General features: G+C 39.3%; 1 protein-coding gene across 2 annotated transcripts in view; it reads left to right on the forward strand.

The window, feature by feature from the left end:
- prkdc (protein kinase, DNA-activated, catalytic subunit) overlaps positions 1–24,724 on the forward strand; it is a 32,088-nt gene that overhangs the window by 656 nt on the left and 6,708 nt on the right. The window contains exons 2-71 of one of the 2 annotated variants that reach the window (XM_039692436.2): positions 317–393; positions 489–593; positions 738–812; positions 1,084–1,192; positions 1,373–1,485; positions 1,560–1,659; positions 1,748–1,803; positions 1,952–1,982; positions 2,074–2,231; positions 2,361–2,507; positions 2,722–2,886; positions 3,083–3,251; positions 3,339–3,388; positions 3,481–3,615; positions 3,809–3,958; positions 4,286–4,398; positions 4,528–4,687; positions 4,770–4,862; positions 5,019–5,138; positions 5,281–5,440; positions 5,610–5,716; positions 5,877–5,967; positions 6,092–6,255; positions 6,348–6,500; positions 7,095–7,202; positions 7,297–7,523; positions 7,699–7,793; positions 7,886–7,985; positions 8,088–8,221; positions 8,626–8,856; positions 8,994–9,223; positions 9,393–9,601; positions 10,515–10,647; positions 10,742–10,900; positions 11,104–11,307; positions 11,599–11,787; positions 11,900–12,004; positions 12,207–12,374; positions 12,750–12,877; positions 12,974–13,181; positions 14,291–14,469; positions 14,984–15,152; positions 15,379–15,444; positions 15,525–15,588; positions 15,785–15,933; positions 16,040–16,177; positions 16,268–16,387; positions 16,470–16,613; positions 16,761–16,912; positions 17,265–17,396; positions 17,499–17,610; positions 17,774–17,901; positions 17,988–18,137; positions 18,273–18,446; positions 19,169–19,267; positions 19,400–19,610; positions 19,784–19,976; positions 20,149–20,355; positions 20,498–20,613; positions 20,694–20,825; positions 20,936–21,115; positions 21,266–21,477; positions 21,558–21,696; positions 22,745–22,933; positions 23,068–23,292; positions 23,480–23,588; positions 23,692–23,794; positions 23,934–24,096; positions 24,271–24,445; positions 24,540–24,724. In XM_039692436.2, coding sequence (XP_039548370.2) covers positions 317–393; positions 489–593; positions 738–812; positions 1,084–1,192; positions 1,373–1,485; positions 1,560–1,659; positions 1,748–1,803; positions 1,952–1,982; positions 2,074–2,231; positions 2,361–2,507; positions 2,722–2,886; positions 3,083–3,251; positions 3,339–3,388; positions 3,481–3,615; positions 3,809–3,958; positions 4,286–4,398; positions 4,528–4,687; positions 4,770–4,862; positions 5,019–5,138; positions 5,281–5,440; positions 5,610–5,716; positions 5,877–5,967; positions 6,092–6,255; positions 6,348–6,500; positions 7,095–7,202; positions 7,297–7,523; positions 7,699–7,793; positions 7,886–7,985; positions 8,088–8,221; positions 8,626–8,856; positions 8,994–9,223; positions 9,393–9,601; positions 10,515–10,647; positions 10,742–10,900; positions 11,104–11,307; positions 11,599–11,787; positions 11,900–12,004; positions 12,207–12,374; positions 12,750–12,877; positions 12,974–13,181; positions 14,291–14,469; positions 14,984–15,152; positions 15,379–15,444; positions 15,525–15,588; positions 15,785–15,933; positions 16,040–16,177; positions 16,268–16,387; positions 16,470–16,613; positions 16,761–16,912; positions 17,265–17,396; positions 17,499–17,610; positions 17,774–17,901; positions 17,988–18,137; positions 18,273–18,446; positions 19,169–19,267; positions 19,400–19,610; positions 19,784–19,976; positions 20,149–20,355; positions 20,498–20,613; positions 20,694–20,825; positions 20,936–21,115; positions 21,266–21,477; positions 21,558–21,696; positions 22,745–22,933; positions 23,068–23,292; positions 23,480–23,588; positions 23,692–23,794; positions 23,934–24,096; positions 24,271–24,445; positions 24,540–24,724 — 9,944 coding nt within the window. The remainder of the gene's footprint in view (positions 1–316; positions 394–488; positions 594–737; positions 813–1,083; positions 1,193–1,372; positions 1,486–1,559; positions 1,660–1,747; positions 1,804–1,951; positions 1,983–2,073; positions 2,232–2,360; positions 2,508–2,721; positions 2,887–3,082; positions 3,252–3,338; positions 3,389–3,480; positions 3,616–3,808; positions 3,959–4,285; positions 4,399–4,527; positions 4,688–4,769; positions 4,863–5,018; positions 5,139–5,280; positions 5,441–5,609; positions 5,717–5,876; positions 5,968–6,091; positions 6,256–6,347; positions 6,501–7,094; positions 7,203–7,296; positions 7,524–7,698; positions 7,794–7,885; positions 7,986–8,087; positions 8,222–8,625; positions 8,857–8,993; positions 9,224–9,392; positions 9,602–10,514; positions 10,648–10,741; positions 10,901–11,103; positions 11,308–11,598; positions 11,788–11,899; positions 12,005–12,206; positions 12,375–12,749; positions 12,878–12,973; positions 13,182–14,290; positions 14,470–14,983; positions 15,153–15,378; positions 15,445–15,524; positions 15,589–15,784; positions 15,934–16,039; positions 16,178–16,267; positions 16,388–16,469; positions 16,614–16,760; positions 16,913–17,264; positions 17,397–17,498; positions 17,611–17,773; positions 17,902–17,987; positions 18,138–18,272; positions 18,447–19,168; positions 19,268–19,399; positions 19,611–19,783; positions 19,977–20,148; positions 20,356–20,497; positions 20,614–20,693; positions 20,826–20,935; positions 21,116–21,265; positions 21,478–21,557; positions 21,697–22,744; positions 22,934–23,067; positions 23,293–23,479; positions 23,589–23,691; positions 23,795–23,933; positions 24,097–24,270; positions 24,446–24,539) is intronic. The other variant, XM_089129373.1, reaches the window with a different exon arrangement.

Below are 24,724 nucleotides of genomic sequence, written 5' to 3' on the forward strand. Positions count from 1 at the left end.
ATAAAAAAACACAAGTTTATTCCAATATATAGAAGAATATGTGTGTATTTGTTTCGGCAATGATGAGAAAGCACAAGTGACTTTCCATATTTGCTCCCTTTTGCGCCAAGGAAGGACCATCCTATTGCTGAGGGTGAACATTTCATGTAGATAGTAATATAATTGTCCATGATATCCATCAGTTTAGTCATCATTCTCTTTTCAACTGCCCCTCAAGTGGTTCAAATCCAACCCCGATGATTGAGCCTGCCTTTTAAATTATCCTGATGACCATTAATCTTGTTGTTCTAAATGTTCTTATTCGTTTCACTTTCAGTGTTACAGACATCTTTGCTTTTTGCAAAGGACGGGGGGTTGCTTAGCTTTCTCCGAAAGTCTCTCTCTAGTGAAACGGTGAGAGGTGTTTATGGAAAATTCTAAATTCGAATTCTAGGTATTATTTAATTATAACATTATTATAAAGATATTGATCATACGTTTGTCCACAGCTACGTGATACAAGAGTGGAGATTCTCAATTTCTTAGGGGTATTTCTACAGAGAATGTCAGTCACTGTCCGAGGATGGGAGAAGAACTATGCTGTCGACCTCAAGGTACTTTCAAGCAGTCTGAAAATTTCTTTCTGGTTTGGCTTTGGCATCACATTTTAATGTGTATTTTTAAGGTTGACTAATTAGACCACTAATTTGCTGTATTTTGGCACATCTGAGAATTTGTTCCTCTCTCTGCATGGATAGGACATTTGTATGGTTGTCTACACAAAGGACAAAGCTGCAAAGTGCAGAAGCCCTGCTTTAGATCTCCTAATCAAAGTGAGTTCTATATACACATGTTGACCTAGTGTATGCTGGCATGGCAACTTGCACTTACTCTAAGTCATTTAAAAACTTGAGACTGGTAGCCAACTGACTTGACATCTGCAAGGAGAACAATTTCCTTGGAATATCCAATACAAAGTAACGTTTAGTTTATTCTTACTTTTTAACTCTTACTTGGAGCCAGAGAATTGTGAACATATCTGTGCTAATGACATATTTTGATATTCACAGATAAACCGTTAACACATTTCAAAAATCTCTCTAGATACTGTATCTCACCAAAGACTCCAGCATCACCCAGGATCTCAAAATTGGGGATATGTTCAACAAATTTTATGGAGAGTTATGTCAGAAGAATAAGATACCTGATACAGGCAAGTGACGAAATCATAAAAAAAAACATTAGGCTTATTGTGTCTGTTTAAATTTAGTTATGTAGCCAAAATATGTTGGTATTGCCGCCAATAGTTATCTTTAGATGACTGATTATGATTGCGTGTCAGAATACAAACAAACATGTCACCATATTGAAACATCAAATTGACTACCAACAGTGTTGGGTTGCATTTATGAACTTCTTGGAGTGCTGGGTGAAGTCCACCCCAGTGAGATGGTCAACAACTCTGAAAAACTCTACAAGGCCTACCTGGGTGAACTGAAAGGACAGGTAAAGGCGTCCCATCCGCATGTGCTCTTATGTGCATGTATAAAATTGCCAAGTGCTAAATCAATGGTTTTCAGATGACATCTACTACAAAGGAGCCCAAACTTCCTGTTGTTGCTGGCTGCCTGAAAGGAATCACCGCTCTGATGGTGAACTTCACCAAATCAATGGAAGAAGGTGAGTGCGTGTTTGTGTAAATTGACTGTCCTGCACTGGTCTTCTTAACCTAATTCAATTAATATGCTCACTGTTTTGCTTTAAACAGACCCGGTTATGTCAAAAGAAATCTTTGAATATGCGCTAAAGGCAATTTGTCCTCAGGTAGGATTAATTAAGAGTGTTAACTTGGCAATAAAATTTAAAGCTGCATTGTTATTTTACCCTTTTGTGTAGTACATGTGCAGCTCAGTCACATTTTCCATTAAGAGCTCCCAATAAATGCACTTCTTCCTTCCTTATGTCTCTATAGACTGATATGAAACGATATGCAGTCATTTTTGGTAAGTGAAATTAGATGTAACAACATGTATTTTCTTACCATACTGCCAATGTTGAACTCATCCTTGTCTTTTTTTTTTTTACTCATTACAGCGGGTCTCAAAATGTTTGCTAAGCACTCAAGCCAGTTCGGCATTTGTCTCATGGATCATTACATGTCTATCTTTGATGTCATGTCCAAACTTTGTGGACACATAAATGGAGAGCTGAAAAAGAGTAGTTACACAGCCCTAGAGTCTTTCCTAAAACAGGTATTTTTAATTTATTGATTATAAATACTTTCATATTATTATTTATTTATTCTTATTTGTGTTGAGAGATGTTCAACTTGGTTATGATGACCATGATCTGTTCAAACTCTTCCTATCATTGCTGTAAAGGTGGCTACTCTAGTGGCAGAGAACATTGAGTTGCACAAAAGCAAGCTGAAGTTCTTCATGCAGAAGTTCTGTGCTATTATCAGGACCATGGCATCCACTAATAAAGAACTGTCCATTGCTATCAGAGGATATGGCCTGTTTGCTGCGGTTGGTATCTGGACATTTTATTAGAATGATAAGAATTGTCTATACTGTAATACTCACAGCAAGTCCACGTTTTTTTAAATATCAGCAAAATATCTGTTTAGTATTGCTGATTCTATTTGATCTAACTTTTCATTTTGCACTAATGTAATTGTTTCTGTTTGAGGCTAAATGTATGGAGATTTTCTGACTGTGTTTTGTGTTTGTTTGCCTTTAGCCGTGTAAGGTGGTGTGCCCTCAGGATGTAGATCTGATGTATACAGAGCTCATTCAGCGGTGCAAGCAGATGTACCTGACTGAGTCTGACCGGGAGGATGACAATGTCTACCAGCTGCCAAGCTTCCTCGACTCCATAGCTAGTGTTCTGATACACCTTGACCGGGTAAGATACATCTCCTTTACTATGAGCTGTGAATCACACTGTAGATCATTTTATCGAGCATTTGGTTTATCTAATCCATCAAACGAGTGGGTTAATTGGCATTTTTAATCAAGAATTTACTGTCAGGAGCTGCTACTGTTTGTTACCTTTAACCTCACCCAACAGATTCTATTGTAATTTCTATAACTGGTTATAGATCCCTGAAGTCTACACTCCCGTGCTAGAGCGTCTCCTTGTGGTTCAGATGGACAGCTTCCCTCAGTACAGCCAGAGAATGCAGTATGCCACCTGCCGCTCCATCATCAAGGTGTTTGTTGCCATGGCAGTTCGAGGTCCTGTCCTGTGGAGTTTCACTAGTTCTGTGGGTAAGGATGAGCTGGAGGTTAGCATGGCAGATCTGATTCTAGGTTGGTTTTTACCAGTGCTCACACTCTTCATTTCTTCAACAACAGTTCACCAAGGCCTGATCAGAGTGTGCTCTAAGCCGGTTCTTCAGTCAGTAGTAAGTGTTTTTGTTAAAAGTGCTGATCTTTTTGATTTTTTTTGTTTTTAAAATTATTATTATCATGAAATGACACATTTATTCACCGCCAGGAGCGGCCCATTCCTTCTGATAGTTCTGAAGCTCAGGAGGATCCCACCCTGGTGCGCTCTGGGAAATGGAAAGTTCCTTCCTCTAAGGACTACCTTGACCTCTTTAAGGGCCTTCTGGACTGTGAAAACTTTAAAGTAAGAAATTAGATGTTTATTTGATGAACAATTATCTAGTTAAGGTAATGGTTTCATTTGTTAGTATCTTAATGATGTATTATTGGGTTTGAATGTGACCATGTAATCATAAAATCTGCTGAATGTGTACTTGTTACTTCGTTTCAGCAAATTAATCTAATGTCTGAACTGATCTAATTTGCTGTGATTTTAGGACACAGGATTCATGGATGGAGCTCCAGCTGCCAAGAACTACAACCTGAGAGACATAAACCGACACTTGTACGATGCGCTGGTGCAGTCAGTCATGAAGATTGTGGAGAAACTTGATCTTTCAGTGCAGAAAGTCAATGCAGCAGATGAGGTAATGTTTCAGTGCTGCACCTTGCATGAATAGTAAAAATGTGGGTGGTTAAAGAAACGGAGGAGAAATATCATTTATTGTCAATAAGTTAAAAACAGGAATGATTTAAATGATCATACCTGTAAAAACCTTGCCAATAATTTACGGTCCCCCAATTCTTCCTCACTCAATGCTGCTCACAGTATTTCTGAAGACTTTCATGCACTTTGTGGAGGAAATGTCTGTGTGTGCTAAAGCAGTACATATAAGAAATAAACTTGAAACACAAATATTAGATGTTAACAAATGTTATGGCCAAATTTGTAAAGTATTTCTTCTTTTTCTCAGGCCCAGATTGATGCAGGTGCTGGATTAATGCCTTCATCTGACCCCACAGCAAACCTGATGCCCAACAAGCCCAAAGACTTTATTGCCTTTATCAATTTGGTTGACTTTTGCAGGTGCCAAAACCTTTTTTTTTCCTATTGGCAATGTCAGAAATCAATAAATCAATCAAACAAAAAATCTTATTTGCACCCTTATTTCATGAAATTGCATGATACATACAATTATTGTTATCTTCTCTATAGTGAATTATTGCCTTCAAGAAATCCTGAGTATTTTGCCCAGTGGATGTACCCCCTGTGTCATGAGCTCATTCTGCTATCAATACGTTTCCCTCTGGTCAGCGGCTTTTATAAGCTCCTCTCCCTCTCTATGAGCATTGCCAGGAAAATCCACTATTTTCAGGTAATACACACTCTCCATCACATTAACTCCTTAATTTAGTGTGTTGATAAACCTTGACAAAACCAGTATCTTTTGCTTATAGGACCCAAAACAAGGGCCTAAAAGTGTTGGTGGTGGCGGCGGCTCCACCATGGAGAATGCTTGTTTTTCGCTCCTTGCAAAGTTTGGAAAGGAGGTGACCCTTTGACCCTATTTAATCACTTTATTTCTGTGATAGATGCTTGTACATTGCAGTCAGCTTAATGTATTCTGATTTTGGTCATATTGTTGTGTATGATGATGATGATGAATGTGATGATTTGAAGGGCAATTTCTTTTGTTATTTCCTCAGGTTTGTGTACGGATGAAACAATATAAAGACGAGCTACTGGCTGCCTGTCTGATGTTCACCCTCTCTCTTCATCCTGACATGGTGGCTCTGGATATCAAGGCATATATACCAGCTCTGCAGGTTAGGAAAGGGAAGCAAATGGGCAATTTTGTGATTATCAACAACAGTAAATAGCAATCACACTCTAAAGTGATAAAGTAACATAAATTGAAGCATGATATATGTATGTAATGATCATCTGTTTTCATTGTTTTCTTTGAAGGCTGCTCTGCATCTGGGTTTGAGTCATGCTCCTCTAGCCACAGCAGCGCTGGATGCTCTGGAGTCCTGGTCTTCTCTCATCCCTTCTGCCATCATGCAGCCGCGCTACGCAGACATACTGCCACATTTAGATGGCTACCTCAAAACAACCAGTAACTCTGGTCAGTTATTTGTAGCCTCACCATATTTATCTTAAATACTGTATTGTCAAAGAAATGCTCACTGGTTATTGTTCTTTCTAAATATACTTGGATATCTAAGGGTCAGTGATTATTATCAAATTCATTTCTTAGCCGATTGTGTTTTATTGGTTTTTAATCATTCAATTAGAACAAGATGACAGCAATATGGAAGTGTCTGTTGTGTCAACGGGAAGTTCAAAAAGTTATGGAAAAGTCATGATGAGGCTCCTGAAGAAATCAAAGCACTTCTCTGTGGTAATTATATTGATTTGTTTGCCATATTTAGATTTTTTGTCTGAAATTGATTCTGTGATGTAACTGTTGTGTTACATACTCTGAATCTGTGATTCTGATCGTATAATATATCCGTAACTGCATGCACACAGTGTCCTGATGTTACTGTGGTCTCTGTTAGGGAGATGAGTCTCCGATTGCTGCTGTGAGACGCAGGGTGGTACGTCTGCTCGGACACTTGGGAGGACAGCTCAACAGGAGCCTTGTGACAGGTTATTTTGTTTCTGCTGCTATTAAATAAATGAGTTGTTGACTTTTTTCAAAAGGCAGTACTTGTTAATTTTGCTTGCTTGTCTTTAAGCTTTATATATTGCATTTTCTTATATCTAACCCCAGCTGTGTCTGCGGAGGACATGATGAAGCGTTTTGTGGCATGGGACTGTGAGAAGAGGCTGAGTTTTGCTGTGCCTTTTAAAGACATAAAGCCTGTGATCTACCTGGACTCCTTCCTGCCAAGGGTCACAGAGCTTGCTCTGTCCTCCAGTGACAGACAAACTAAAGTAATCATAGTCACATTTTCTTTTCACATTAACATTTTATTTATTCACCCAATCAATTGAGGCTGAAAGTGATAATTCTGTCTGGTGTGTAGGTTGCAGCGTGTGAGCTTCTGCACAGTCTGGTCATATACATGGTGGGTAAAGGAGCCCAGATGACAGAAGACGACAAATCTGCTCCTCCCATGTACAACCTACACAGAAAAGTCTTTCCTGTTCTCCTACGCCTGGCCTGTGACGTCGACCAGGTCTTTTACCTAATGTGTGCTCTTTAAATATGATAAATGGAATAAACATTTAATTTGACAGTCAGGTTTTCTAATGTAACATAGTTTTTGTGCTTTGTGGTTCTCAACCTTTTTGCATCCAATGCCCCCCATGTAGACCAAGATATTTCCTCTGTTACTTCTCCTATAATGATGACAAGGAACTAGAATTGTTAAGATAATTAACCCAGTAATCAAGAAGTTTCAGTGACATTTTTTTCAATAAAAACACCAGTTGTTCACGGTATAATTCAAATAGAAAACACAGTGTCAGTTTACACATATTTTATACCTGGATTTTTTTTTATTTAAAGGTTAAGTTAGATTGTTTACATTTAAGTTATTTATTTCATTGTTAAAAATATATATAACAGTGAATGAATGAATGATTCATTAAAAAAAAAAAGTCATCTTTGTAGTCCCCTTGGAAATTTGATGAGGCCCCCTAGTGCCCCCCGACCTCCTGGTTGAGAATCACTTAAAGTTTATAGTTTCATGTCCACATTTTGTCCACTTCAATCAGTCTCTGTCAGTCATGTGTAAGTTCCACAAAAATAGAAACTGTGACTTCTTCAGGTGACGAGGCAGCTGTTTGAACCTCTGGTGATGCAGCTTATCCACTGGTTCACTAACAACAGAAAGTTTGAGAGCCAAGACACAGTGGCGGTGCTGGAGGCCATTTTGGCAAGTAAACTCCTTCAGTAGACACACTTTATTTCAATCAAAATTGAGTTTGCCCTCAATAAACAAGGGCTGTTAATCTGTTTGGGCCGCACAGGATGGAATTGTGGATCCGTTAGACAGCACCCTCAGAGACTTCAGTGGCACCTGTATCCAGGAATTTGTCAAATGGTCCATTAAACAGACCACACCCAAACAGCAGGAAAAGAGCCCAACCAACACAAAATCTCTCTTCAAACGGATCTACAGCCTGGCCTTACACCCCAACGTCTTCAAGAGGCTTGGAGCTGCGCTTGCCTTTAACAGCATGTACAGACAGTTCAGGTCAGTGTGTGATGAGTATAAGAGCTCATTATAAGGGCTATTAGCAGCCTCTCAACATTTTAGCAATATATTCTATGACATCTTGAGTGAGTGAATGTAAGAAATTTGTAGCGAATGAAAATGGTGTTTATGTAGTTATTTACCCAAACATTGTTTTTTTTTGTTTTTTTCTCAGAGAAGAGAGCTCTTTGGTGGATCAGTTTGTGTTTGAGGTGCTGGTGGTGTTTGTTGAGAGTCTGGCTCTGGCCCACTTTGATGAAAAGTCCCTGGGTAAGACTAGACATATTCTCTTCATCAATACATCCTGTTTGATGCTCATCATGACTATGATCTATCCTGTCATATTGGTATTTTCTACACAGGAACTGTCCAACAGTGTTGTAATTCCCTGGATCATCTGATGAGAATTATCAAACACAAGGCAGACTCGCTCAATAAGAATACCAAGAGACGCATACCCAGGTACACACACATTTGACTAGGATATTATTCTTAACTTCCCTTAATTCACATTTGTAATGAACAAACAAACTGACAGACCTGCATTTTCTACTCTTTCCGCAGAGGATTCCCTCCAGACCAGTCAGTGTGCTTGTCAGATGTAGTCATGTGGCTGCTGATCCAGTGTGGAAGACCACAGACTGAGTGCCGACACAAATGCATGGAGCTCTTCTATGAACTTGTGCCTCTGCTGCCCGGTAACCCGCAGGATGTTTATAATGAAGGCAACATAGTGATTTAATTGCCATTCAGGGACTCTCCTATTCGAAGACATTTCAATCTCCTGCTTCAGAATTTGAACATAACATGAATTGACCAAATCAACTTGAAATTAACAACTGTAAAAATAATATTCACTGGTAGCACAGGGATTCTTTTTGAACAATCTCAGAATCTCACTAAGCAGAAAATATGTTATAAAAAATGTTATAGAAAAGCTTGGTCATATAAATAGTTTAGAAATGTCTTTGTGATTTAGGGGATTTTGCACCTATAGGATTGTATTAGAATTGCATATGAGAATGAGTACTAAAATTATTGAGGAAAAACATAACAAAATTTTTTATTCAAGTTCAATTTCACTTTTTTCTTCTTTTGACAGGTAAAGCATCTCCTGCGGCGTGGCTGGACGAACAGGTGAAGCAGCGTGGTCCAGGTTTTCTCGTTTCGTGTTTGGAGGGAGGTGGTTTACTCTCCCAGCCTACTTTGAGAGAGGTTGAAGCCCCCTTCAGCATCAGAAGCACCTTGCAGTGGATGGATCTACTGCTGGCTGCTCTTGACTGCTACAGCACCTTCACAAAACTGCACTGTGTACAACCCCAGAGGATCCTGGGTGGGTGAATGCACACCATGATTTAAGATTTAACTTAAGATGCATAACTAAAATCTTCTCGAATGTTTGAAATAATCGGTATCTGTCAAATTATTGCTAATAGCTTCTTCGTTTCTCCCATTCCTCTCCACATCCAGGCACTGGTGAGAAGTCCAGCTTTTTGCCAGCTGTCCGTTTCTTCCTTACAGAGCTGTCCACGCAGGACGTTCAGGCTGCTAGAGCTTGCTTCAGAATAGGTAATGCAGGTCAGTCGCACTTAAGCCCTCGTGAGACAGAGCAGTACAACTACAGCAAGTGCTCCATCATTGTCCGAATGCTGGAGTTCTCCACCATGGTACTAAAGAAATGTCCACAGGATCTCTTGAAGGTAAGATTTTTGTTGCTTGTATATTTCAGGGGAACATAATTAATTGAAAAAAGGTTCAAATAGTATTTTATGATCTTATTTACTTACCAGAACCTACCAGTGAACCTACCAGAATCTACGATGGTATAAAAAATACAATGCTGATTTAACTTTTTCACTTTCTCTTTAGTTAATGGAGCATGATTTTTTCAACACTTCCTTCTTCACACTGGTGGCGCTGACGGTGTGTGAGCCCTCTTCCATTGGGTTCAACATGGCCGACCTAGAAGTGATAACTCAGCTGCCAGAAGTGTGCGCTCCTTTGCTTAAAGTTTTGGCATCAACGTCTTACAGGACACAAGTGGAGAGCAGCATTAGGGAGAGAATAACCGTACAGAGGTCTGCTTAATTTGTAGTTGGTTTCAGTGAATTATTCATATATAGTTATGAAGTTCTGTTTACACCTAGCTACTCCGACACTCCATTACACCTCCTATGTCCTATCATCTTAAAGGAGAAGTTCACTTAAAAAAAAAACTTTTGCTGATAATTTACTCACCCCCATGTCATCCAAGATGTCCATGTCTTTCTTTCTTCAGTTGAAAAGAAATGAAGGTTTTTGATGAAAACATTCCAGGTTTTTCTCCATATAATGGACTTTAATGGGAACCAAATGGTTCAAGGGTCCAAATAAGAGTTTCAGTGCAGCTTCAAAGGGCTTTAAACGACACCAGACGATGAATAGGGGTCTTATCTAGGACCCTTTGAGTCATGACTCGAAAAAAGATTTGTTCATTTTGATGAACAAGTTTGAACAGAAGAGTCTCGAACGCGCATCACAGAACAGAGCAAGGCGAGCATTTGTGCTTATAAAACTTACATTTTTTTATTTATTTTTGAAATGAGAGATGGTTTCGTTAGATAAGACCCTTATTCATCGTCTGGTGTTGTTTAAAGCCCTTTGAAGCTGCACTGAAACTCTCATTTGGACCTTGAACCGTTTGGTTCCCAGTGAAGTCCATTATATGGAGAATATCCCCTGTTTTCATCAAAAACCTTCATTTCTTTTCGACTGAAGAAAGAATGACATGGACATCTTGGATGACATGGGGGTGAGTAAATTATCAGCAATTTTTTTTTAAAGTGAACTAATCCTTTAACATACATTTGTAGAAAGGCTAAAAACTGTGGTTTCAGTTGCCATGTTTTAGAATATTGATGATGAAATTTTGTAACTGATTTTAGTGATTGAAGTAAATTGTTTTTATGAGTGCTTGTTCATTTATGTGTGTGTCTTGATTGTTCTGGACAGTGTGGAGGAGTTGTGTGCTATTGATCTGTATGAGGCAGACACCAGAGACAGTCATGCTAGCATGCATCTTTTACTCTCAGCCTGTAAGCAGCTTCACCAGTCTGGGATGCTCAACTCTGTTCTGCACAGTCAGGTATGCACTGATCAAATAAATGTGATTGTTATTCTGTTCAGTCTACGTAGTAGTTACATTGACTTGGGTTGGGATGTTTACAATTTCTCTATAGGATGCTGGTTTCGGTCACTCTTTGGGCTCCAAACTTCTCAATAGTGTTTATAAAAGCATAGCTCCTGGAAATGAAAGGAAGTCTCTGCCCTCCATGGATGTTGGCAGCAGGAAGTTGGCTAACAGTCTCGTGCAGTTGGCGTTCTGTTTGGGAAATCAGGTAAGTGGGTTGCATTACAGGGAAGGACTAAAGCTGGGAACACATCACAAGACTGTCAGGCCGATTATGAATGTAATTTTGTTGTGACGACTGATCAGTTGTTTCTAGTCTTATGTTTAAGAACCAGCCGTAAGACATGAAGATCACAGAATATTCATGTTAAACCATGAAACCGGTCTTTTTTGTTTCCCTTAACAACTCAGAGTGAACAGACGGTTGGCCTTTTGCTGAACACCATTACGCTGTCCGTCCCTCTCTCTGGCAGTCTGAATCCTCACTTCCTCAGCTTCTCTCATGGAGAGTACTTCTACAGCCTCTTCCAGACATCTCTGAATACTGAGTTACTCCGCAGTGTGGAGTGCTCAGTGCCGCTGCTGCTGGCTGCAGCCAACCAGAACCCCAGCATGGTGAGGCATCAAGCTAGACTGGGCTACATTTGCTTAAAGCTTAATAGCTAGATCTACGGTGCTTTCGGGAAGGGCATCTCTGGTGAACAAAAACACTAGCAGGATAAAACTCTAGTTTCTCTGCACGGATTGACTAAACCTTTGAAATTGTGTCTAACTTGGAATTATAACATGCTTTGGCTCTTGATTGGTTTGACAAATAAAACAAATAAGTCCTATACAGAACTGTTTTACCATTTTATCCATAAGCACTGAAATCTGAAAACTTTTCCTGTCCAACTGTCTTTTTAGGTTAGCGTGTTGCTGAACGGCATGTTGGATCATAGTTTCCGTGAGCGTTCTGTCAGAATGTCTCAAGGCACACAATTGGCTGAGCAGGTGCTGAAGGAGTGGGATTTACTCAGGCCGTGGTGGCAGGGTCCTACAGCCTCACCAGAGAGCAAAACTTCAGTCCTGTCATTGCTCGCCAAAGTGCTCCAGGTACCACATACTCAATGATACTTTATTTTCTGTGCATTTTGAAGAGCTAAAATGGTTACATGGATGAGATTTACATCAGGAGTAGATTTTAAGATTTCGTTTTTTTCTGCAGATAAATTCCTCTGTATGCTCCAATACAGATCACCCAGCGTTCAATGCTGTGTTCACCACTTTCACAGCTCTTCTCACAGATATATCTATGCCATTAAATCTCAAGGTAATCGTTTCCAATTTTTAGCAGTCAAATTTAAGTTTACTCTGCACCAGTACATTATAGTCTCCTCTTAGTCTTGTAGTGGCATTTTTTTTTGTACAAGTACAAAGCTAAATCTGGAAACAGTGCAATTTAGTGCATGTTTATGGCATTTGGCCAATGGACTCTATATTCATTTCTTCATATCTTTCTCTCTTGTGTTTAGAGCCAGGCTCTGATCATGCTGCCCTTCTTCACTGCATTACCCAGCATGCAACTGGAGGAGCTCAGAAGGGCTCTGGAGATGCTGGTGGCTACACATTTCCCTATGCAGTCAGATGAATTCCCCCGGGGATCACTTCAGTGCAACAACTACATGGACTGCATTCGCAAAGTGAGATGCTTAAACTGGATATTCATTTTTAGTATATTAAATCTTTCATTTCAGAGGTGGCCATATCTTTTCAAAAAGTATTATTTAATGTAATATTTAAAATAAATATAGCTCATATTTATTAAGTAACATAGGTCCTACACGCAAGAATTTAAAAAAAAAAAATTTCCTCTATAATCTGAATTTATTCTGCCCCCCAACCCCCCAAACAATATATATATATATATATATATATATTTTTTTTTTTTTTTACAAGTGTAAAAAATTATTTATCTATTCGGAAGACTATGGATACTGTTTCACTTTTTCAATTTCTTTTTCACTTTCTTGTGATAATATGTGATAATAATTAGTCTTTCATTTTGGTAATGCCAGTTTTTAGAGGCCCTGCAGCTGTCTCAGAGTCCCGTGTTATTGAAGCTCATGGCTAGAGTTCTGTGCCGGGATAAAAAACATATCATGGAGGAGCTCTTTCAGACCTGCTTTCAAAATATTGCTCACCAGTAAGTTCCAAAAATCCCTGTTTATGTGTCTATTATTTAAAGTTAATAGATTTTTTTTATATAATGTATTTATTGTGTATTGTTTCTCTTTGTCAGGTCCCAGTTGGAAAGACAGGTTCTTCTCCTCAGCTCGATCTACCAGTCATTTCAAGCCAAAGATGTTCCTTCAAACTCCATGCTCATAGGTCTTATAGACAGAGTCCTTCTACCACTGGCCTCTTACTGCAGCCCTCAGGCACTCTCTCAGTTCTTCATTACCAATATTGCTGACATCATGAGTACTCTACAGGCACGCTTCACTAAGGTGAGTATACTGTACTTAAAATGATTGAGACGCCAACTAGTGATGGGTGCTTAACTTTGCGAATCATTTGTTTCGAACCGGCTATTCTGAGCGCATTTCAAACTGCAAGTCATATGATATTATAACGACTTAGCGGTTCTAAAATTTTTGGAAATTTCAATCATTTGCCGCTACGTGATGTTCTATAGGGGGCAATTCTTACAAACCCATCAAATAGTGTCTATATGGTTTTTACCTGATCTTGAATCAGTCTTATAAATTTGTATACAATGATTGACACATTAGTATAATAAAAATCAAGAGTAGTATTTGATAATCTTTTATTGGCCGGATTAACCAAGCTCTCCATAAAAAAACATAACAAAAAAAACATTACAACCAAAACAATTTAACAAAACATCACATATCATTAAATCACTTGATATAAAGGCAGGGTAGGTAATTTTGTAGTGGGTAACAATAGCAGCTTTAAAAGCATATGATCCCACCCTCCCTTCAGAAGACATCAACATACGCAGCAGATTCTACAAAGTCTCACGAAACGAGTGACCATGTTAAATTATTAATAATTCTACATAGAACGCGCTGATGTCGCTCACGTGATGTCAGCACGAGGTATAGAAATACATATGTTGACAGGCAAGTAGGACATTCAGAGCGAATGCAATGATTGGACGAACTTTTTGTGGTCCTGAGATTTCTACAATAGATATATGTACAGTTTTAATATTTAGACCAATGCTGAAGAGAGTTTCAACCAGTATAACAAAAAGTGTTTATAAAACAAATGGCCTACATTGCCTTTAATGGTGTTAGAAGATTTGTTAATTGTACTTAATAGATTACTTTAAAAAAAAAAAATACATTCGCAAATAGTTTGTAAAAAGTGTTTTACGCTTGTTTAAGCTGATTTTTCGCTATGTTTACACCGTTCTGACCAGCAGACGTCACCAGCATGTGGCAATTCGAATGCTCTGCAACATTGAATCATTTTGCGAAGCAAATGATTCAATTGATTCAAAGTTCCGAAAAGCTTTTTTTCCTCCCATGTTTTTGTCTTTTCACTCATTCATTCTGCTATTGTGTCTTTCCTGTCATATGTCCTCCAGTCTGTTGAGTCAGTCTTTGAGTGTCAGATTATAATGAAGATTGGCTGTTGTAAGCTGTTGGAGGTGTTATACTCTCGTCTGCCTAAAGAGGAAGTCTATTCTAAAAACTCTGCTATCAACCAGGCCTTCTGTGGCACCAGCAGTGCAGAAGGCAACGAGCTTTCCAAGAACCTCCTCAAGTATGTTGAGAGATATGACAATTTTCTTTTTTACCTTCAAGAGCAGATATTACACTTTATATGGTCAGCTGATTAAGTGTTATTAACACTCTTGTGCCCCTTTGATATGTTACCAAAGGAATAGTTTTCTGCAGAATTCCTAAGACTGTAACAATTTTTTTTCTAAAGCCCTTAAAGCCAACATGAAATTAAAATTGACAATTTGTATTTATCTATAGAGTATTGCAGTGTATTGGATGAGAGAGGTGCAAGATTGGGATAATGACTGTATAGATCAGTGGAAAGGACCAAAAGCCGGGACTCGAACTTGGGTCGCCCGAAGTGCTGTTGGGCTGTATATCGTTGCGCTGCCCACATGGCTATGGCTCCGACATTATAAAATCTTTATCTGTTTTAAAAAACATTAACTTCCACTTTCCCTTGCAACTGCATTTCTTTAGTCTCAGGAATTCTGGAGCAAACTGCAAAAATGCCATGATAAAATAGAATTTCTGATCAATACAATATATGTCAGATTGTGTTTTGAGGCCTTCACTGAGAACATGGCAGGAGAGACGGTCCTGCTGGAGCTGAGGAGACAGTATCACTGTGCTGCTTATAACTGTACCATCGCCCTGATCAGCTGCAGCTTCAACGAGACCAAGTTCTATCAGGGCTTCCTCTTCACTGAGAAACCTGACAAGGTCTGTTACTGCGCACTGATAAATAAATAAAAAAAAATCAATACGAATTGTGTACAAGCAGTTCATAATTCAATGTTTATGTTACATTTTATGATATGTTATGTTATGTTACACTTTTTTATGGTATTTGTTCACTCATCATTCATGTTCTTGGCAGCCTAGTTGATCAAATAACCATAAAAATTCCTTTCAAGCTTTCTGAATTTTGTGATTTGATATTTTCCAGAATCAGTTCATATTTGACAACCTTATTGATACACAAAGGGTGTACAACTTTCCTATAGAGATTGATGTAAGTAAAGGTCTTAAACATATAATATAATATTTGTACTTGTTTTGAGTTGTTTGCATCATGTTTCCTTGCATTGATAGGTCCCTATTGAGAGGAAAAAGAAATATGTCATGATTAGGAAAGAAGTGAGTGGAGAAAACGGAGGTGAGTTGCCTGAGATGTTCACAAGCTTTTAAACAACTGCATGTTTACAAAGATAAATGTTCTACTAAATGTTCAAAAGACTAATATTCATGAAAATGCTGCTGTTGTTGTTGTTGTTGTTGTTGTCATGATGCAAATTCCTTGTAAAGCAGTGCAGGGCGCCATCTGCTCTCTTAAAACTCTTGTTCTTTTTCAGATGCCCCTGTATACCTCTCCTCCCAGTCCTACATGGCCGACAGCAGTCTCAGTGAGGAGATGAGTCAGTTTGACTTCTCCACTGGAGTTCAGAGCTTCTCCTACAACTCCCAGAATCCTTCAGGCGAGAACAGCTCCAGCAGGACTCGAGTAGGTCCTTCTGTAGTAGTTTTCTATTAAGTACAGGTCATACGTTTCAGAATATTATCTCTAAGATTATAAGAAATATTTTATGAATAACTGTCTGCATCATTAGGAGCGTAGGGAGGTTGTGTCTCAAGATGAGACTGTGGAGCTGGAGATGGATGAGCTGAATCAACATGAGTGTATGGCCAATATGACGGCACTACTGCGCCACATGCAAAGGAACAACATTACCCCTAAAATAGAGGAGGTCTGTCTTAGCTTGTACTCATGGGCAGGAACAGTTTTGCCTAGCTTTTGTGTGAGAACACTGTCAGATATGTGCTATGTTTTGTTTTAGGGTGTGACACCTAGTGTTCTTCCTCCCTGGATGAAGTTCCTGCAGGGGAAGCTGGACAATCCATCCACCCCTCTAAACATTAGACTCTTCATAGCCAAACTAATCATCAATACCGAAGAGGTACTGCCTCAGCATTTTCATAACTCTGGGTTTATTGGTATGTTATTTGTGTGTTGCTTTAATTGTACGTCTTCATGTCCAGATATTTCGTCCGTATGCGAAGCATTGGCTGGGCCCACTGTTGCAGCTGGTGGTTTCCAGTAACAACGGAGGAGAGGGCATTCACTTTATGGTAGTGGACATTGTGGTGACTGTCCTCTCATGGGCCAGTTTGACCACACCAAAAGTAAGCATGAGATGGTATTTTATTTTAAATTGCATATTAACTTTCAATCTGTCTGTAGTGTACATGTACTTTTTGTAAAGAAAATTATGTAGGTATGTTACTTTTTTATCTAGTTTGTCTCTTTCCCTTATCTCTCTCACCATTTAGGGTAACACAAGAGATGAGATTTTGGCCAATAGGCTCCTTGGGTTTCTGTTTAAGAACTGCTTCCACACCAAACGAGCTGTTTTCCGCCACAATCTGGAGATTATCCGCACAGTTGTGGAATGCTGGAAGGACTGCCTCACAATACCCTACGAGTAAGAAAACCGACATCTAGACTGCTTTTTTCCCTGGTTCGTAATAAATTTAATTGAAGGACACCAATTATGACATACTGTGTGGTAACTATTATGCAGACATGAAGCTGAAGCATTTGATTTGCTTCTATTATATCATTATATAATCTTTTAGAACATTAAAAAGAGTAGCCCAGGTTATTTTTGAATGGCTTAATATACTTTATTTGCTGTAGTTTGTAAATCTAGTTAAATATTTCAAATTGAGTGTTGCTGAGAGTGCAGGCTTGGATTTTTGATGCCAGGTTAAATGACCATGCATGAGGGAATGGTTGCAAAATCCTAAAGATTTGTTCCCCCTTTCCTCCTATAGTTTGATATATGAACGGTTTGCTGGAACAGATCCCAACAGCAAGGATAACTCTGTTGGATTGCAGCTTTTAGGTATTGCAATGGCCAATAATATTCCTCCTTATGATGATGCATGTGGCATTGAGCATGCCAGGTAAATATTTTTTTAATTGTATTGTATTATTATTCTTTTTTTTTCTGAAATTGTAAATTTGTATTAAAAGCCAATGTTGTTCTGTTACAATTTTTGTTATAGATACTTCCATTCACTGGCCAACAACTTATCATTCATCAGATATAAGGAGGTGTACTCAGCAGCTGCTGAGATCATTGGGTTAATCCTAAACTACATGACTGAGCAAGAAAATGTATGTATGGCTGTTTGTTCCTGCCAAACTATATCACATTTGTCACCAGAGTTATTTAGCTTTTGTTTAATGTATTGTTGAGGAATATGATGTTTGTCTTTTAGATACTGTAGTGTCCAGTAAACTTACTATTCTTTTTTTGTTTTGTTTTTTTATGTGGTAGCAAAATGAAGGGCCCTTATTGAATATAACTATTACAAAGCTCATGGATTTGAGGAAGAAGGAGGTGGATGACAAATTTATTGTTTGCCTAAGCAAAGTGTCCAAACACTTCCCACCTTTGGTGGACCGGTGGGATAATTTTTTTTCCCTCAAGTCATATCTGATAAAAGCTAAAGCATATGTCTGTAAATAATGTTTGTTTTTATATTTCACAGATTCGTAAATCCTGTTTTTTATTTGCTGCCAAAGCTGCATGGCATGTTGAAGACACAATGCCTTGAATGCGTGCTGAGTCGTGCTGATGTCATCCCTGAAATCTACCTGCACCTGAAGACCAAAGGCCTCACTCAGATCATGAGCCACAGGTCAGTTAATACTGCAGTAGCTCACTTCTCCATTGTTTTACTTGTGTTATTATGGGTATTACAGGTTTATGCCTGTGATAGTGAAATATGATAGTTAAGATAAACCCTCTTCATGTCACATGCTGTGTCTTTCAGAGATGAAGCCAGACAGCGTGTTTGTCTGGACATCATACATAAGATCCTGGCATGTCTCAAACCAGAAGAGCTAAAGGAGATTTTGGGAACTGTCACAACATTTGTGTCTCATCCTTCTCCTGTCTGCAGAGAGAGAATGTATGACATCCTGATGTGGATCCAGGACAACTACAGGTAACTGACTTTACAAGCCTCCCTTCTCCTGTCCATTCATCTCACACAAAGGACTTTTGTTGTTCATTCCTCTCTATATGGTTCCCATGAGCTTCTAAGCTTTTTTTGTTGTTGTTACAGTTACAGTTTTATGATTGAATGTGTTTTGCATTTACCGTTTTATCACAAATTAAGTTTACTCTACCATTCAACGTTTAGGGTCGGTAAGCTAAGCTATATGTGTGTATATATATATATATATATATATATATTTTTTTTTTTTAAATAAAATAAAAATAGTATTGTGAAATAATAAACATACTAATAAGACATAATATTACATAATAATAAAATAATTTAAAATAACTGTTCAAATAAATGTTTATTTTTTCTGTTATGACAAATCTGAATTTTCTGTATCATTACTCCAGTCTTTGGTGTCAGATAATCATTCAGAAATCATACTAATATGCTGATTTGGTGCTCAAGAAACATTTCTTATTATTATGTAGTGTTGAAAACAGATAACATCTTAATATTTTTGTGGAAATTTTTTTCATGATTCGTTGATGAATAGAAAGTTCAAAATAATAGTATTTGTTTGAAATAATTTTGAGATTATAAATGTCTTTACTGTTACTTTTGATCAGTTTAGTACATGCTGAAATAAACCCAACAATCCTTACCTGCAGTATCCCCAAATTCAGAACGGTAGTGTGTGAATAATAATGGTGTGTTTGCAGTGATTCTGAGAGCAGGGAAGACTGCACCTCTGTTGAAGTGCTCGGTACAGCTCGAGAGAGTCTCCTCCAGGGGCTGACAGATGAAAACCATGGCTTACAGTAAGCAGACTTTGATCACTTCATTAAACTTACATTTTTCTCACCTTTGAACAACAAAATCATTAGCATTTGAATCTCCTCACAAATCACCCTTAAGTAATTTCTTATATCCCTATGTGATTTCTCTTTAAGGCTTTATGTGCGCAATTTCTGGAGTCACGTGAGCCGTTTACCTCCAGACACTATGGAGCGCATGCTTGTCGTGCTGAAGTCACTGTATTCATCCCGCATTGAAGAACAGTTCCTCAGTCTGGCCACTGACCTGTTACTCGAGATGACCAGTCAAAGCCCTGACTTCACACGCAACATGTTTGAGTTTCCACTCTCTGAGTGCAAGTTCCAGGTAAGAACTGTTATTTATTACCGTATTTCAGAAATCAAATCTACATGCTGTATTAATACAGGTGTGTATTTTACCTTACACTTGTACTCATACCTCGTATTTGATTAATTCAAATAGAAGTTGTTTTTGCAGACCATAATTTCAGTGCTTTCGGTTCTACTGATCTATTCCAGGACTACACGATAGACTCTAACTGGCGTTTGCGGAGTACAGTCCTCACACCAATGTTTATGGAGACCCAAGCCACCCTGGGCTCTGGCACTCAGGGTCCAGAGGCTGCAGGAAGCCAGGCAGCCACAATAAGCGGTCAGATCAGGGCCACACAGACGTCCCTGGAGTTCTCCCAGACGTTGGCTCCTGGTGCAGGTACCTCATGAAAATAAAATGAGCTTTAGTTCTTTCACCTATATACTGTTGTTCAGTGGATTTTGTCACCACAGACTCTGTAGAAAAGATGTGGGGGGAATTTTTTTTTGAAGGATAACAAATGACTATTCACCATATCTTTGTGTGTAATAATAAACATCTGTTCTTTCAGGACGGCGTTCAGCATATAACTGGTTAACCGGGAGTAGTGTGGACACACTGGCTGATTATTCCCTTTCGTCTGATTCTTTATCGTCACTCTTGGTGTTTGAGAAAAAGAGATCAGAGCGCCCCCAAGCTTCCTGGAGAGCCGTGGGTGCAGGGTTTGGCTCTAAAAGGCTCACTGCTGCCAGTGACGAGACAGACAGTCGAAGTGCAGGTCAGTCACCAAAGATAAAGGAGAACGCGTGAATACATTTGATTTCTGACAAATCCCTATGATTAAAGGTTGGACCTGACTAGCATTAAGCAGTAGAGACTTCCACAGCAGTGAAACTCTGTGTTGGTTGGTTTTCCAACAGCTGAGCGGGAGCGGCGTGCAGACATTCTGAGGCTCAGGAGGAGATTTCTCAAGGATAAAGAAAAGGAGAACATCAAATTTGCCAAGAAAGAAATCCAGTCCCAAAAAACAGAAAGGGTAACTCATATTCATAGATAGACATTTGCATTATAATTTAAGTTTTTTTCTTACTGTATTCTCTTTTCTGTGTTGTACAGAAGAGAAGAGCAGATCTGAAGATCCGCCAGGATGCTCAGGTCACACTGTACCGCAGCTATAGAGTTGGAGATCTTCCTGATATTCAGATTCAGTACAGCAGCCTCATCGCCCCACTACAAGCTCTGGCACAGGTACACTGTGATTATTTTAACAATTTGGTCAAGATGTGTTTGAAAGTAATTGACTGAATATCAAAAAATGCTGAACGGAATAAAAATGTTTCTTTAAATGTGTTTTACAGAGGGATGCCACACTGGCGAAGCAGCTGTTCAGCTCACTGTTTGCTGGGGTGCTGGTTGAAATGGAGAAATCCAAGTCTAGTAAAGAAACGGACAACATTCTGAAAGATCTGGTGCAGACCCTGAACACCTTCCTCAACATGAGCACTGTCTACTTCCCCCCTTTCATTTCTTGTGTGCAGGTAAGACACAATGGCTCTGTTTATAAGCTAGTGAAAAAGGCATCCCACTAGGGTTGAACAGAGCTTGAATATTCAAAATCTTGAAGACTGTTGTCCTGTGTATTGTATTATTTACCTGTATGCAAACACATTTTAATCATTACATTACAGGATATGAGTTATCATCATAAGGCCCTTCTTGGTGTTGAGCCGGCTCTTGTCAGTGCCAGCTGTCTCGCCAGTCTGCAGCAGCCCATGGGCATCCTGTTACTGGAGGAAAGTTTGCTTCATGGCACTGGAGCATCAGAGGAACCTCCCTCGAAACGAGCTCGAGGCAAACGAGAGCTGCCACCTGACACAGAAAGATGGATCCACCTCGCCAAGTAAGATCAAAACTCCCTCATAAATGTTGGAAGCGTTCACCATGTTCATCATTTCTATACTGATTCATATTCCTCTGTAGACTTTACAGGTCTTTGGGAGATTATGATGTAGTCAGGGGAATCTTTAGCGGCAAGATTGGTACAAAGTCAATAACATTCACGGCCCTGCAAGCAGAAGCAAAGAGCGATTATGCTGAAGCTGTGAAGCTCTACAATGAGGTATTGATGTGTTTTCTTGGTTACAAACACACTATGGGAACATAAACAGATTCAGAATAGGCTGTTTTTAAATGTTTGATAGAGAATATCAGATTTTCACTACATGATTATAGTGGCCAAAAGAATTCACAATAACAATATTATCAAGTTTATAGAAATTTTGGAGAAAAAAAAATTGATAATGCTATTAGTCAAGTACATCTTTAACTGAATCACAATACAAGTGTAGAGCGGCAGAGAGTTTCTAGCCATAACTCTACAAAAGTGTACAAAAAAGAGTCCAAAAGTCCCAAAAACTTGCGAGTAAGTGTCTCGCTTTCATCTTCTCCTATGGAATGATTTGGTTATACTTTATTTTGATAGTCCAATTTAAACATTCTACTAACTTTGGATATTTTGGGGCGGCAGTGGCTCAGTGGTTCATGTAGGTTGTCTACAAACCAGAAGGTTGGTGGTTCAACTGACCAAGTGTCGAGGTGTCCGTGAGCAAGACACCTAACCCCAGCTGCTCCCGACGAGCTGGATCGCGCCTTGCATGGCTGACACCGCCATCGGTGTATGAATGAGTGAGTGAATGGGTGAATGTGAGGCAAATGTAAAGCGCTTTGGTGGCCATTGTGTCTGTGAAAGCACTATATAAATGCAGTCCATTTACCATGTAGTAGAATATGTTGACATGTATTTGCAAAGTTACTTAGTAGAATGTCTAAATTGGACCATCGAAATAAAGTGATACCAATGATTTTCCCTGGCAGTAGTAGCTACACGTCATTGTCTTCAACGGCCAGCATTCAGTTGCAATATCACCACCTACTATATTGGAGTGTCAACCAGATGTTGGATTATTTATAAAATATCAACATTACATCCAGGGGTTAAAGTGGGCCGTAACGGTCGGGAACTGCGTTCCGGCACCTCAGATAAATAAATAAATGAATAGATAGATTCATTAATCTCAACGAATCTCACTGGTACCAAGATTGACATTTGTTTTCCCTAGCCACTGTTCTATAGGGTCTTACAAAGATATCGTGTTGTTTTGATTCAGGCTTTAAACACAGAGGACTGGAATGATGGAGAGCCCACAAACACTGAGAAAGATTTCTGGGAGATTGCTGCCCTGGAAGCCTATAATCACCTTACAGAGTGGAAATCTCTGCAGTACTGTGCCACAGTCAACATTGACGACAACTCACCCGTCAGACTAGAAAAAATGTGGACAGAGCCATTTTATGTGGTATGATTTTTAAGATTTGAGCTGTTTCAGTTTGAGCTATTTTTTCATGGTTGTGTCACCACAAAGAGTAACTAATCATATTATCAAATAATGTAATATCCTGCAGTAATTGCTTCTGTTTATTTCTCTAATAGGAAACATACCTGCAGTACATGATGCGTAGTATGTTGAAGCAGCTGCAGCTGGGCGAGAGAACTCAGGATCTGCTGAGCTTTGTCGATGCTGCCATGAAGATGGAAGAGCACAAGATCATCATGGAGACCCATTACAGTCAGGAACTGAGTCTACTGTACATCCTGCAAGAGGACTATGACAGAGCCAAATACTATGCCAACAACTGCATGCAAGTCTTCATGCAGGTCAGTTTCAAACCAATGAGTTGTTTCACAGAGGGTAGGATGTTACATAGGCATGCAGACAGACACAAATTGCATCTATTTGTCCCTATGTGATCTGTCCGGTAAAGAGGGTTTTTTTCCTTTCTTCAACAAATGCCATATATTTACACTCCTGATTTTTCTTTCCACATAACATGGTATCATGTAGAACTACTCAAGTATCGACCCACTGCTGAACCGCAGCCGTCTGACTGTGCTACAGTCTGTCCAAGCTCTGACGGAGATCCAAGATTTCCTGAATTATGTCACTGGAGAGGGTGAGTAATTGATCTTAGCCAGGTTGGTTGAACCCATGGAAATTTATAACCATGTTGTGGGCTTTCAGCAAACTAAATGATCACTGTATCTTGTTGCTCTCAGTCTCAGTGAATTCTCTCAAGATCATGATCAGACGATGGACCAGCCGCTATCCGGATGCTAAACTGGACCCCATGAATGTTTGGGATGACATCATCACATCTCGGTGATTTACTGCTACTTTACGACACCTCACTGGGAATACAGATTTCTCAATGCTGTTATAGTGAAGAAGTGGTTCACCACCTTGAAAAGTTTGGAGTTTTATAAATGTCCCATCCATGCTTTCGTCTTTTGTTTTTTAGTTGTTTCTTCTTGGATAAGATTCTCGAGAGGCTGACTTCCACCCCTGAAAACAGCATGGAGGTGGACGGTGCGGAGCAGGCGAGTGGAGAGGAACTCGGAGGGCTGGTTAAGAGCTGCAAATTCGATATGAAACTCCAAATGGCAGACAGTGCATGGAAACAGGTGCTCGGGGATTTCAAACATCAGCTTTGGTGCCCAGTAGGGAACTGAAGAGATATCTATTGTTTTCAACATCAGTCATTCAAGCTTCTCAAATGCTTATGCTTCATATTTAAACAACCTGCAATATGACAATTAAGAAACAAGCAGAACGTAATGTGTTCATTTTGTTGACAGAATAACTTTCCGGTGGCATCCAAGCTGTTGAAGGAACTTCACCGTGATGCAAAGACAGATGGTACCTGGTTGCTCCGCTGGGTCCACAGTTTCAGCCGTTTCACTCACAGAAGAATTGCAGGCCTTGGATCTGCTGAAAAGATTAATGCTTTGCTCAAGACTGTTCCACTTTTAAGTATGAATCATCCACTCTTATCATATAGATTACACATCATTTCAACCCTCGTCACAGTCCGAGTTCCTGATTGACGCATTACTGTGTTTTACAGTCGATGCTGAGAGACAGAGGGAAGGTTCATCTGATCGGATGCTCCGTGACCAGAAGATCCTTCTGGGTACCACCTATGACCTCATGGCCAGCGCTGCAGATCGCAGTCCCTCTGCTCTAGAGACTCTCGGGGAAGATAAAGTACAAAAGATTCTCCAGCTTTCAATGGTCTCATCTGTCACCCAG

This window comes from Pimephales promelas, chromosome 1 (assembly GCF_988280905.1).
Source record: "Pimephales promelas chromosome 1, fPimPro1.hap1.1, whole genome shotgun sequence".
Taxonomy (NCBI): Eukaryota; Metazoa; Chordata; class Actinopteri; order Cypriniformes; family Leuciscidae; genus Pimephales; species Pimephales promelas.